The 13,943-nt window shown below is 39.1% G+C and overlaps 1 protein-coding gene across 4 annotated transcripts in view; it reads right to left on the bottom strand.

The window, feature by feature from the left end:
• Window positions 1-3,879: 3,879 nt before the first annotated feature.
• The window catches only part of TOPBP1 (DNA topoisomerase II binding protein 1), a 70,981-nt gene continuing 60,917 nt past the window's right edge, over window positions 3,880-13,943 (bottom strand). For 3 of the 4 annotated variants that reach the window (XM_005201960.5, XM_059886074.1, XM_059886079.1), the window contains one exon: window positions 3,880-4,723. In XM_005201960.5, coding sequence (XP_005202017.1) covers window positions 4,580-4,723 — 144 coding nt within the window. In that variant the 3' untranslated portion in view covers window positions 3,880-4,579. The remainder of the gene's footprint in view (window positions 4,724-13,943) is intronic. The other variant, NM_001206766.2, reaches the window with a different exon arrangement.

Here is a 13,943-nt window from a genome sequence, read left to right as displayed (position 1 = left end):
GGATCCACGAACATCATCATTTTGAACTGGGTCTCTCCTTGACAGTCGCTCAGTTGTGTCTGACTCTTTGTGACCCCATGGACTGTTCAGTTCAGTGGCTCAGTCGTGTCTGACTCTCTGCAACCCCATGCACTGCAGCACGCCAGGCCTCCCTGTCCATCACCATCTCCCGGAGTTTACTCAAACTCACATCCATCGAGTTGGTATTGCCATCCAGCCATCTCATCCTCTGTCATCCCCCTTTCCTCCCGCACCCAATCCCTCCCAGCATCAGAGTCTTTTCCAATGAGTCAACTCTTTGCATGAGGTGGCCAAAGTACTGGAGTTTCAGCTTTAGCATCATTCCTTCCAAAGAACACTGTAGTCCATGGAATTCTCCAGGTCATAATACTGGAGTGGGTACTCTTTCCCTTCTCCAGGGAATCTCCCCAACCCAGGGATTGAACCCAGGTCCCCCACATTACAGGTGGATTCTTTACCAGCTGAGCCATAAAGGAAGCCCAGATCTCTCCTTACTCAATGTTAATTGATTTTATTAAGATCTGGAAGCTTGATCAAATCCAAGTCATGGGGCTGAGGGAAAGATTACAGATGTTTTCTATTTCCTGCTACATCACATCAGGAGGCATGTCTGACTCTTTTTGTGACCAGTGAGTTCAGGTATTATCAGCTTGACCCATCATTATAAAAGTCCCTCTTTGCTTAGATCTATGATTTCATTAGAAACTATAAAATGGCTTGCCTTCTATCATTTCTTCTGCACTTTCTGCCTGGAATTACTCTATAGGGCCTTTTCTCAACTGTCAGGTTATCCTGAAATGCAGTCATACTCGTAGGATAACTGCCTGATTCTCTTTCCTTTATCAGTTTCTATTGCTTTAGAAATATTGCTATTATATTAAAAGCAAAATAGTCTATTGCTTTTCCTTTATGCCTTGAAAAACATATCTGTCTCCTGGCTTTTCTTCCCATAAATACCTCACAAATTTAAAACACTCAATACTTTCAATTACAGAATCCCAAATGCTAAATAAGCATTAAATGCCAAAAGGATACTACTTTTTGAGTGGGAGAAAAACAAAGAGCTGTGTGCCTTGCTTGTTGACAGACTTTTTTCCCCCAAGAAACATGAATTGATTTAAAAATATTTATTTTTTATCTGCTTATTCCATCCATTGTTTGAGGTGCTGGGGACATGCCAGTAAAACAGGTCAATAAATACAGATTTAAAAGTATTTTTGAGGCTAGAGTGGGGGTCACACTATGGTCAACTGCCTATTTCCATATGGCTTTGAGTTCAGGATAGTTTTTATATTTTAGAGGGTTGGAGGAAAAATGCCACAAAGACCAGCCCACATTGCTTAAAAGTTCATTTTCCACCTTCTACAGAGAAAGCTTGCCAACCTCTACTATAAAGCAACACTTATGGAAGTACCTCTGAGTTAAAGGTTCATCTGTTAAGTTGCTGCAGGAGAGGGAAACATCAGGTCCTGGGACGGAGTGCTAAGAAGGGATCTTTTGCTTCATGCAGCAAAGACTTCACAAATGAGCCCCCCCAAAAAAGTGAAAGTGAGTTTGAGGGATGCACACTCCATTGGCAGAACCTCTTCAGAAAGTGAGACTGGACTCATGCCATGGGGTTGTTGCTTTTTATGGGCTGAATAATTTCATAGGCTAATGGCTGGGAGGAATACTCTCGCTATTTCAGGGAAGGATGGGATTTTTCCAGAAATTGGGCCACTGCCCACTTTTCCCATCTGAGTGATTTTATTACAATGAAAGTATAAGCTAAATGTCAATGACCAGATTATTCTTGAAGTCATCTTGGTTTCAGCCAGTTCCAGCCTTTTCAGCAGGCTAATAAATAGCTGTGGCCTCCTTCACTGTCCAGAGGTTTTGTCCTGTCCCTTCCCCTCCTGTCTCAAAATGAACAGGTATGGACTAGAGCTTAAACAACAAACTTCTCACAGTTCTGGAGGCTAGACGTTTAAGGTCAAGATGCTGCCAGAGATGGCTTCTGGTAAAGCATCTTCTCCTGACTTGCAGACAGCTGCCTGTGTCCCCATGTGGCCTTTCCTCTGTGCCCATGAACTCCTGGTCTCTCCTTAAAGCCCGCTCATAGGACTTCATTTAACCTTAATTATTTCCTTAAAGGCCAATCTCCAAGTACAGTCACATATCGGGTTGTGTCAATCTGTGAAATTTTCTTTAGTGGGCTGAGGAAGATAAAATTCAACCTGAAATATAAATACTAAATCCGAGGATAACTGAGTGTAGTGTCTGCACTGAGGGCCATACCTCTAACTCTGAGGGAGCATGTATGCTAAGCGGTTTGCTCCTGAAGTCCACAAACTACCTTACATGCTGAGGAGTCATATTTGTTGAATCAGTGAATCGTGATGAGGCCAGAGTAATGCACATGAAGTCACAGGGAAATATAAGAAATGCTAATTTAAATGTCATAGATTAAAATACTACAGTAATTCTAAGGAGAAAGTCAGAATAATCAAGGAAAGTTTTTTTCTTCCTTTTTAAATGAGATATCTACCTATGCTTAGAATTATCTGCATGTAAGAAGACTTCGCTGGTATAAGACATTTACAGTGCTAAGAGTCAAAACCTGACTGAAAATGTGTTATGCAGGGTGTAGACAGATTCTGGAGAGTCAAGAGAAGCTGAGATCTGGAGCCTTAAAATTGTACATTAAGGCCTGAACAGAGAAAATAGTTCATAATCATGGCAGAAAAGACAATGCTACATTAGTTCATTTATTCTGAGATAGAGAAATAGTAGAATAATATTTGTTCTGGAAACAGTGTGCTCATCAAGAAAAGAGTACCTATTTCAAAGAATTTTTAAGTAGTTAAATTCAGAGAGAATCATACCTCAAACTGCCAATGAAATGACAGCTAACACAAAATGGTGCTAATAAAACCAGGTCTATGGGTTTTTTGTTTGGAGGAGGGCAGGAGTACAGTTTATATGACAATGCTACCTGTTTGCTGGTGTAAGAATTTGTGTTGTCCTAAGGATTTCTTTGAAGGAAATGATGCTAAACCTGAAACTCCAGTACTCTGGCCACCTCATGCAAAAAGTTGACTCATTGGAAAAGACTCTGATGCTGGGAAGGACTGGGGGCAGGAGGAGAAGGGGACGACAGAGGATGAGATGGCTGGATGGCATCACTGACTCGATGGACGTGAGTCTGGGTGAACTCTGGGAGTTCGTGATGGACAGGAAGGCCTGGCGTGCTGCGATTCATGGGGTTGCAAAGAGTCAGACACGACTGAGCGACTGAACTGAACTGAACTGAACTGAACTGAATTGAAGGCGTGAATTAGCTCAAAGCTAAAAAGACTGAAGGGCAGTGATAACCCCTACTTCATTTAGAGAAAAATCTGATGAAAACTTCAGGGGTTTGGTGTTCAGATTAAGGATTTTAATTCATCAACATTTGAGTTTGCCTTTCAAAGATTATTACTAGGAACTGAACAATTTACATCAAAATTACAGTCCCTTAAACAAAGTGAGGTAGCCTTACATTTAGAGAACTGTGGCCATGCATGTAGTATCTGGTGTTTAGGTTTAGATTAATAGAGGCTAATGCAGTTCTATAGTTCTTCCTTTTTTTAACCCACCAGAGCAAATTTCTACATGTGTATGTTCAAGTCGCTCAGTTATGTCCAACTCTTTTGCGACCCCATTGACTATACATACAGTCCATGGAATTCTCCAGGCCAGAATACTGGAGTGGGTAGCCGTTCCCTTCTCCATGGGATCTTCCCAATCTGGGGATCTAACCCAGGTCTCCTGCATTGCAGGCAGATTCTTTACCAACTGAGCCACCAGGGAAGCCCTAATAATTATACATAAACAACATCAGAAACATAACTAGATTTATTTTTAAGCTGTTTTACAAATCTTTTATTTGCTTCAACGAGAATGGTTACCAGAATTTTTTTTTTTTTAATTATCTATTTGAACAACTACTTTGAGTCACTACTTTTATTCTTTATTGTCTTTATCTTCCAAGTTTTGGCCTCAAACTTGGCAAACATCATGGAGATTTGTACAAACATGCATATACATATATACACACGCACTTAAGTTTAAAGCCTCAGTTCCACATTAAACCTTGTGCTCAGGCTCCTGTTAAGAAGAGATAAAATGGTAAGAAGCTAAAAATCAGGGAAAATATGAATGAATCCCAATTGATAACTTTCTTGTTACGAATTAAAGCAGACATTTTAAGGCAAAATCTAACACCTTGCTCAAACTTCCACTAAACTACACACTTGGATACTTACAAGCAAATAAATAAAAACCCACATCACACACATCAATATGGTTTAACGACAAGCTAGCTGAGGAGCTGCATTTTGTTATTTCGGGTAACTTTCTATTAGGATCAGTTAATATTTCAGTGATTAAAATTTCAGGTGTTGAAAACTAACTTCAAGCTTCATCACTATACTGAAGCTGAATTCTCCAGGTTCTTGTCTTTAAATTACAAATCCATCACAGTCATCAAGTTATTAATTTAAAAAACATTTAATGTTTGGTAACTGAGTAAATATAATTACTGTACTCTGGGTCGTTTGATTTTATTTTTTTCTGCAGGAGCTTTCCTCTTTTGTGAGAATCCAGGCCCAGGTTCCTTTTTATTCTGAAGAAATGAAGCAGCTTCTGGTAGACAGTAATTTTCTACTTGAGGAGGGGATTCCTATAAAAGGGGAAAAACCCAACATTGTTAATTTTTTTTTTTCAGATTTCAAACTGTTAATAAGGTAATAGATTCCTTTACTCTGCTTTATAATCAAAAAACTTAAAACATCAGTCTTCCAAGATAGCTACTTAGCATTCGTCACCCTTAATGAACAGATCCCATGTAACAAAATTTCACCTTTTATTGGAAAAATGAGTTTACAGCTCAGGCAGAGGTGGGCTAGCTCAGATCTTAATGGATTAAATATAGATTAAAAAACAGAATAGAGAAAACATAAAATACAATTAATAGCTATCATTTAAGTGAGATGCAAGTTTCTGAAAACCTTAAAAAATTTTTTCAATAAACATGTGAGATAGGTTTTTTATTCTCCATTTTACAGATAAAAAAGGTTAAATGACACAGTGTTATATAACTAGCAGGTGGCAAAGCCAAATTCATGTACCTCTCCACTTGACTCCAAAATCCTTTGCATTTTTCTTCCACACAGCCATATTGCAACATAAAAGAAAACAGCTATTATAAGTGCAGTTTATTCCTGGCAACATGGTAGACTGGAGAACACAAGGAATCACCACCACACTGGGTAAATGCCTTTCAATCCAACTCCTCCAAAGTTTAACAAGTATAACTTCCAACCAGAATATACGAAAAGCAACTACTCTAAGACACTGTAGAAGAAACAATCAGGCAAATACCAAATGGGGGGAGGGGGGGCTGACCTCTGGAAAGAAAGGAATGAAAAGGGCGAATCCTCTTTTTCATTTTTTACAGCTTTTAGTCAGGGGAGATGCCCCTGTCTATGTCATGTTGACTGGCTAAAACAGAAAATTTTGAAGAGCCACAGGACAGAATGGCACCATAGCACTAGAAAATGAGGTGGGAAATTCCAGAAGATCTGAGGGGAGCTCCAACTCTGTATTATAAACACTGACCAAATTCTTACTTGACCCCTAAATCATGTCTGTCAGAGACTCAAGGTAAGGCCCCCAGAACCCAACTGAGATCTGAGCTGCAACTTACTGTGTAATGTCAGCCGAGCAAACTGCCTACTGTCTTTAAGGGCTGAAAGACTTAACAGACTGGAGATGTCAAACACTTACACTCACCTGTAGGTTTAGTGTAATTCCTATTAAAACCATAGCAAGCTGTTTTTATAGACAAACAAGCTTATTTAAAAATTTACATATAAAGATACAAGCAAAAAAAAAAGTACAAGCACTAGAATAGCAACAGCAATTTTGAAAAAGAGGAATAAAGAGAAAGGAATCATTACTGAGTATTAGGACTAATTGAGTCTTGCAAAAAAAAAAAAAAACCTTGCAGAGGGAAAGACACATAGACTGATGGAATCTATTCTGACTGACACAAAACCCACATCTAAATTTAAAAAAAGGTACAAATGCAACTAAATGAAGGATTAACCATTTGCTCTTTAACAAATGGTTCTAAAGCAACTGGATATTCTGAGGCAGAAAATCCCCTAGCCAACCCCCTGATGATTTTGTCCTAAACCTCACAACCAGGATTCCCTGGTGGCTCAGACGGTGAAGAATCTGCCTGCAGTGCAGGAGCACTGGGTTCAATCCCTGGATCAGGAAGATCTCTGGAGAAGGGAAGGGCTACCCACTGCAGTATTCCTACCTGGAGAATCCCATGGACAGAGGAGCCTGGTGGGCTACAGTCCATGGGGTCACAAAGAGTCGGACACAACTTAGAGACTTTCACATGTTTTATGGAAATGGGTCATATAAAGTATAAAAACTGTAAAAACTTTTAAACTTCTGTTTTGCAAAAAATCCTGTTAAGAGATAAAGGTAGGAAATCCCTGTTGGTTCAGCAGTTAGGACTCAGTGCTTCCACTGCTCGGGGCCCGGGTTCAGCCCCTGGTGGGGGAACTAAGATCCTGCAAGCTGTGTGGCACAGCCAAAAAAAAAAAGAGTATAAAAGTCAAGAGATAAACCGAGATGGAGAAAATATGTGCAAACACATATCCAACAAAAGACGAGTATCTGCTACAAAAAAACTCTCACAGGTAAAACCAATTCAATTACAAAATAGGCAAAAAGACATGAGGAGACATTTCAATAAAGAGGATTATAAACATGGTAAAAAAGCACACAAAGAGATGTTCACTTTGATTAGCCATTAAGGAAATGCCACAAGCTAAAACCATGAGAGATTATATGCCAACTGAAATGATAATTAAATGTAGATGAGGATGCAAAGAAACTGGATCACTCAGACATTGACGGTGGGAATGTAAAATATGCCCACGCTGGAAACATACACTTGGGCACTTATCCCAGTGCAGTGTAATCTTATATTCACATACAAACTATACAAACATTCCTAGCAGCTCCAAGCCAGAAATAACCCAGATGGCCTTCAACAGGTTAAAGATTAACTGTAGTATATCTGTATCACTCAGTAATAAAATGGAATAAAAGTGTATACTAACAACAATTTGGATGAATCTCAAAAGACTTTTACTGAGTGAAAAAAGCCAACTGCCAAAGTTCACACACTATTAGTAATTTCATTTATTTAAGATTTTAAAAAATCATTAAATTATAGAAATGGACAAAAGATTACTAATTGGGACTTGCTGGTGGTCCAGCAGTTAAGAATCTACCTTGTAACACAGGGGACACAGGTTTGATCCCTGGTTGGGGAACTAGGTTCCACATGCTGTAGAGTAACCAAGCCCACGCACTGCAACTACTGAGCCCACACACTGGAGACTGTGTGCCACGATCAGGATGTTCATGTGCTACAACAAAGGATCTTGCGTGAAGCAATGAAGATCTCATGTGCTGCAACTAAGACCTCACACAGCGAAATAATTCTTTTTTTAGTGTCCTCTTAAAAAAAAAGATTAGTGGTTGCCAAGCATAAGAGATAGCCTGGAAGCGAGGGAAAAATGACATATTGCATAAAGAACAATTCAAATTACCATTAACTTCTTATCAGAAATAAAAGTGGCCAGGAGAGAATGAAGTCTTTAAAGTACTAGAAGAAGAAAACAACTCAACCCCCAATTCTATATCCTATCAAAAATCTTCAAGAATAAAGGTAAAACAGACATTTTCAAAAAAGAAAACTAGAATTGGTCCCCATCATATTTGTATTACAAACTAAAGAAAGTTCTTCGGGCTGAAGGAAAATGAACCACACAAAAACTTAGCTCTTTAGAAAGAAATAACATTTAAGATGATATATATTAGGGTAAATATAAAAGGCTTCCCTTCTGATTTCCTTAAAATAAATAAGACTGTTTAAGGCAAAACTTAAAGTATTACACAAAACTGTGGAGTTATAACAGATAGATGGGTCACACATTAAACATTTTAGTAGTTGCAAATCTTTGCTGCAACTACTCAACTATGTATGCAGTTGTAGTGCAAAAGCAGCCAAATAGAATATGTCAATGAATGAACACAGCTGGGTTTCAACTTTGTAAGTTTTATTTATAAAATAGGCAATAGACTGGACTGTGGGCTATAGTTTACTGACTCCTGGTTTGAAGAACAAGGGAAGCAATTTAATCTATATGGTTCCAAGATTACTAAATTTTATGCAAAGTGGTACAATAGTAACTCTAGAAAGATTATGAAAAATTAAGTGCATTGTAATCAGTAGAGCAAAACACTTCCACGTGTCCAAAAAAAGCAGAGAAGTTGTTGCTTTAAAAAGAATGGACGCTGGACTTGCCTGGTGGTCCAGTGGTTGAGTCCACCTGCCAATGCAGGGGACACAGGTTTAATCCCTGGTCCAGAAGATCCCACATGCCATGGAGCAACTAAGCCCATGTGCTGCAACTATGGAGTCCATGTGCCCAGAGCCCCTGCTCCTCAGCAAGAGAAGCCACAGCCATGAGAAACCCATACATCACAAATAGAGAGTAGACCCCACTCACTGCAACTACAGAAAGCTCACACAGCAATGAAGAGCCAGTGCAGACAAGAAAAGGACAATGAATAAAATGGAGTTCTAAAAAAATACCAAAAAAAACAAGAACTGAGGAACAAAGAACTGAGAGACAAACCAAAAGACAGATGGCAAAAAAGAAAATCCAGTATTGGTAATTACACTGTAGACTAAACTAGAGAATAAAAACCAAGTCCCAGCTATATCCTGTTTATAAGAAAGCTATTCCCCTCTGCTCAATTTTTTAAAATATTTAATTGGAGGATAATTGCTTTACAATATTGTATTGGTTTCTGCCATACACCAACATGTATCAGCCATAGGTATACATATGTCCCCTGCCTTTAAACCTCCGTCCCACCCCATCCCACCCCTCTAGGTTGTCACACACACAGCCGCAGTTTGAGTTCCCTGAGTCATGCAGCAAATTCCCATTGGCTATCTATTTTACTTATGGCTGTGTGTATGTCTCCATGCTACTCTCTCCATGCGTCCCACCTTCTCCTTCCCACCCCTTCTGTGTTCACAAGTCTGTTCTCTGTGTCTCCATTGCTGCCCTGCAAACAGGTTCATCAGTACCATATTTCTAGGTTCCATATATATGTGTTAATATATAATATTTTTCTCTGACTTCACTCTAATAGGCTCTAGGTTCATCCACCTTAGCAACTGGATCAAATGTGCTCCTTTTCATGGTTAAGCAATATTCCATTATATACACACACAGGTATATACATATATACATACATATATATATACACACATAAATAGTGCTGCAACAAATACTGGGGGTACATGTGTCTTTTTCAATTATGGTTTTGTCAAGGTATATACCCAGTAGTGGGATTGTTGGGTCATATGGTAGTTTTATTCCTAGTTTTTAAAGGAATTTCCACACTATCCTCCATAGTGGCTGTATCAATTTACATTCCCAACAATAGTACAAGAGGGTTCCCTTTCAAGAAATTCATTTAACAACAAAGATAATTTAAACTTTAATAAAAGAAAAATTAAGAAATAATCCCATTTATAATTGCAACAAAAAGAATAAAACACTGGGCAATAAATTCAACTTACATTTATAAACAGTAAGACTGATGAAATGAAGATAATCTGTGCCCATGGATTACAAAAATTAATGTTGTTAAAATGTCCTTGCTACCCAAAGCAATCTACAGATTCAATGCAATCCCTATCAAAATTCCATGGCATTTTCCAGAGAAATAGAACAAACAATCCTAAAATTTGTATGGAAACACAAAAGACCTCAAATAAAGCTATCTAGAGAAAGAACAACAAAGCTGGAGCATCATGTGCCCTGATTTCAAACTATATTACAAAGCTACAGTTATCAAAATAGTACATCATGTGAAATGCAGGGCTGGATGAAGCACAAGTTGGAATCAAGATTGCAGGGAGAAACATCAATAACCTCAGGTATGCAGATGACACCACCCTTATGGCAGAAAGCAAAGAGGAACTTAAGAGCTTCTTGATGAAAGTGAAAGAGAATGAAAAACTGGCTTAAAACTCAAAATTCAGAAAACTAAGATCACGATATCTGGTCTCATCACTTCATGGCAAATAGATGGGTAATGGAAACAGTGACAGACTTTATTTTGGGGGGCTCCAAAATCACTGCAGATGGTGATTGCAGCCATGAAATTAAAAGACACTTGCTTCTTGGAAGAAAAGCTATGACAAACCTACACAGCATATTAAAAAGTAGAGACATTACTTTGCCAACAAAAGTCTGTCTAGTCAAAGCTATGGTTTTTCTAGTAGTCATACATGGATGTGAGAGCTGGACCATAAAGAAAGCTGAGCATCAAAGAATTGATGCTTTTGAACTGTGGTGTTGGAGAAGACTCTTGAGAGTCCCTTGGACTGCAAGGAGACCCAATCAGTTAATCCTAAAGGAAATCAATCCTGAATATTCATTGGAAGGACCAAAGTATTGGTAGCTCCAATACTTTGGCCATGTGATGTGAAGAGCTGACTCACTGAAAAAGACACTGATGCTGGGAAAGACTGAAGGTAGGAGGAGAAGGGGATGACAGAGGACAAGATGGTTGGATGGCACCACTGACTCAATGGACATGGGTTTCAGCAAGCTCTGGGAGATGGTGAAGGACAGGGAAGCCTGGTGTGCTGTAGTACATGGGGTCACAAAGACTTGGACACAACTGAGCGACTGAACAACACTCTATGGGCCTAAAAACAGATCAATGGAATAGACTAGAGACCCAGAAATAATCATATGCATACATGGTCAAGTAATTTACAACAAAGATGCCAAGAATATACAACAGGGAAAAGACAGTCTTTTCAATAAACAGTGTTGGGAAAACTAAATCACCACATGCAAAAGAATGAAACTCAGTATCTTACATCACACAAAAAACTAAACTCAAAATGGATTAAAAACTTGAACATAAGACCTGAAACCATAAAACTCCTAGGAAAAAAACAGGTGGCAAGCTTCTAGACAGTGGTTTTGGTTTTTTTACTTGACACAAAAAGCAAAGACAACAAAAGCAAAAATAAACAAGTGAGATTATCAAACAAGAAGCTTCTGCACAATGAAGGAAACCATCAACAAAATGAAAAGGCAACTTGTCAAATGGGAGAAAAAATGTGCAAATTATGTATCTGATAAGGAGTTAATATCCAAAGTATACAAAACACTCATAAAACTCAACAGTGGGGGGAAAAAAATCCATTAAAAAATAGGCAGAGGATCTGACAGACATTTTCCCAAAGAAGACATACATACAGAAGGCCAACAGGTACGTGAAAAAGTGCTCAACATGACTAATCAACAGAGAAATGCAAATCAAAACCACAATGAGATAACATCTCACACTTGAGAGAATAACTTTTACATAGAAAAGACAAGAAACAACACATGTTGGCAAGAGTGCAGAGAAAAGGGAACCTCTGTGCACCACTGGTAGGAATGTAAATGCTACCGCCACTATGGAAAACAGTATGGAGGTTCCACAAAAAATCAAAGACAGAACTACTATAAGGCCCAAAAATTCCACTTCTGGCTATTTATCCAAAGGAAATAAAAACACTAACTTGAAAATATCTTTACACTCCTGTGTTCACTGAAGCATTATTTACAGTAGCCAAGATATGAGTATCCAGAAATGAATGAATAGATAAAGAAAACTGGTACAAACACATATACACACACACACAGACTAAATGGAATACTGGCAGCCATTAAAGAGGAAGCCCTGCCAACTGTGGCAACATGGATGGACCTTGAGGGCACTATGCTAAGCAAAAAGAGTCAAACAGAGACATACAAATACTATATGGTTTTTTTAATAAATGGAATCTAAAAAACAAAACCCTCAGAACTCAGCAGATAGAACAGATTGATGGTTGCTTGAAAGAGGCAGGGGGTTGAGGGGTGGGTGAGCAAGAAGGATGAGGGTGGTTAGGAGATACAAATTTGATATATGTAAGTCATGGGGATATAATTCACGGCATGGCGGTTATAATGAATAGTACTGTATGGTATATTTCGGAGAAGGCAATGGCACCCCACTCCAGTACTCTTGCCTGGAAAATCCCATGGACAGAGAAGTCTGGTAGGCTGCAGTCCATGGGGTCGCTAAGAGTCAGACACGACTGAGCGACTTCACTTTCACTTTTCACTTTCATGCACTGGGGAAGGAAATGGCAACCCACTCCAGTGTTCTTGCCTGGAGAATCCCAGGGACGGGGGAGCCTGGTAGGCTGGCATCCATGGGGTCACACAGAGTCGGACATGACTGAAGTGTCCGACTTCAGTCAGCAGCATGGTATATTTGAAACTCGTTGAGAGTCGATCTTGGAGGTTCTCAACACACAATATAAAAAAAATTTGTGGTTGTACACGGACTTACTGTGGGGATCACTTTGCAATATGTACATAAAATGAATCACTGTTATGAATCTAGGAGAGGAGGTCCAATAATTAGTCCACCCAAACCATCTCACCCAGCTCAAAATGGACAAGATGCAAATGTGCTCAATACTTTTGAACAGCATTTTACCCCCTTGTCTTAATCATGTATAGAAAACCAAGAATTACTAGATATCTGATAAATTCCTCTAACATGGAAGATGAAAACCCAGCTGTGAAAACACAGCTTAGTGGAAACAGAAACTATTCAGACATAAGAAAATGTGAAAAAAAAAAAGAACTTCCTATTAGATTATAGTTACATATAAAGGATTATAAATCAGATGGCTTCAGACTACTCAATAGCAATACTAGAAGCAAGGAGACAAAAGTTACTAGAAGAGACAAAGGGCAGTGAATGGAGCTCCTGGGATGATGGCACTGTACAGAAGTAGATACAGGGTGACCATCCAAACTGAAGCAACACAACTGAAGACATGTTGAAATCTGTTATCACGAAGTTCCCTGCAGCCACAGCACCTAGTTTCTAACCTGACATCAGAACACTGGGGTAAGCCTATCTCAGGGTCCTACCTCTGCTTGGTTTCTCTTGGCCATGAACTTGACATGAAGCTGCTGCTCTCCCATCCTTAGCCTGCTGCCTCACTCTATAAATGTCTTCTGTTTTGACCTACTCCTGAGACCTACAGAGAGGCAATGATGAGCTCAGATGCAGAAATACAGGGCAGTTTACTCCCCCAATGCATTTTTCCAGATATCTAGAACCTGACACACGTATCAACCCTGACAAAGGCAAGGATACAAATAACCAGAGAGGAGCAACTGGAGGTCGTATGAGACTAGCAATCTATATTTTATCCTGGGTGCCTGGATGACATTCTGCTATTCTTTAACCAGGAAATACTTTCTATACACTCTTTCATATGTAAGAAAAAATACCAACAAATTATATAGTACACATACAAACACTTGACACAGTACAAATTAAGCAATTCATCTATGTTGGGTCCTATCTTAGATGGCAGCCATATCCCTGAAACAATCAGTAACTTCTGGAGGGATGAAGTACAGGAGCCTCTCTGAAAGTGAAGTCGCTCAGTTGTGTCCAACTCTTTGCGACCCCATGGACACCAGGCTCCTCCGTCCATGAGATTTTCTAGGCAAGAGTGGAGTGGGTTGCCTTTTCCTCTACATTCCCCTAATCCCTGCCCCTTATTCAATTAGTAGAATTTTAAAACCTCATATCTCAACAAATAGATTTCTAAAAAATATATTTAGGGGGAGGCGGTCCCAAGATGGTGGAGGAATAGGACAGGGAGACCTCTTTCTCTCTCACAAATTCATCAAAAGATCATCTGAATGTTG

Source organism: Bos taurus, chromosome 1 (genome assembly GCF_002263795.3).
Source record: "Bos taurus isolate L1 Dominette 01449 registration number 42190680 breed Hereford chromosome 1, ARS-UCD2.0, whole genome shotgun sequence".
NCBI classification, from domain to species: Eukaryota; Metazoa; Chordata; class Mammalia; order Artiodactyla; family Bovidae; genus Bos; species Bos taurus.
Note: the sequence above shows the minus strand (reverse complement) of the source record. Positions and strands in the feature narration are given on the sequence as shown.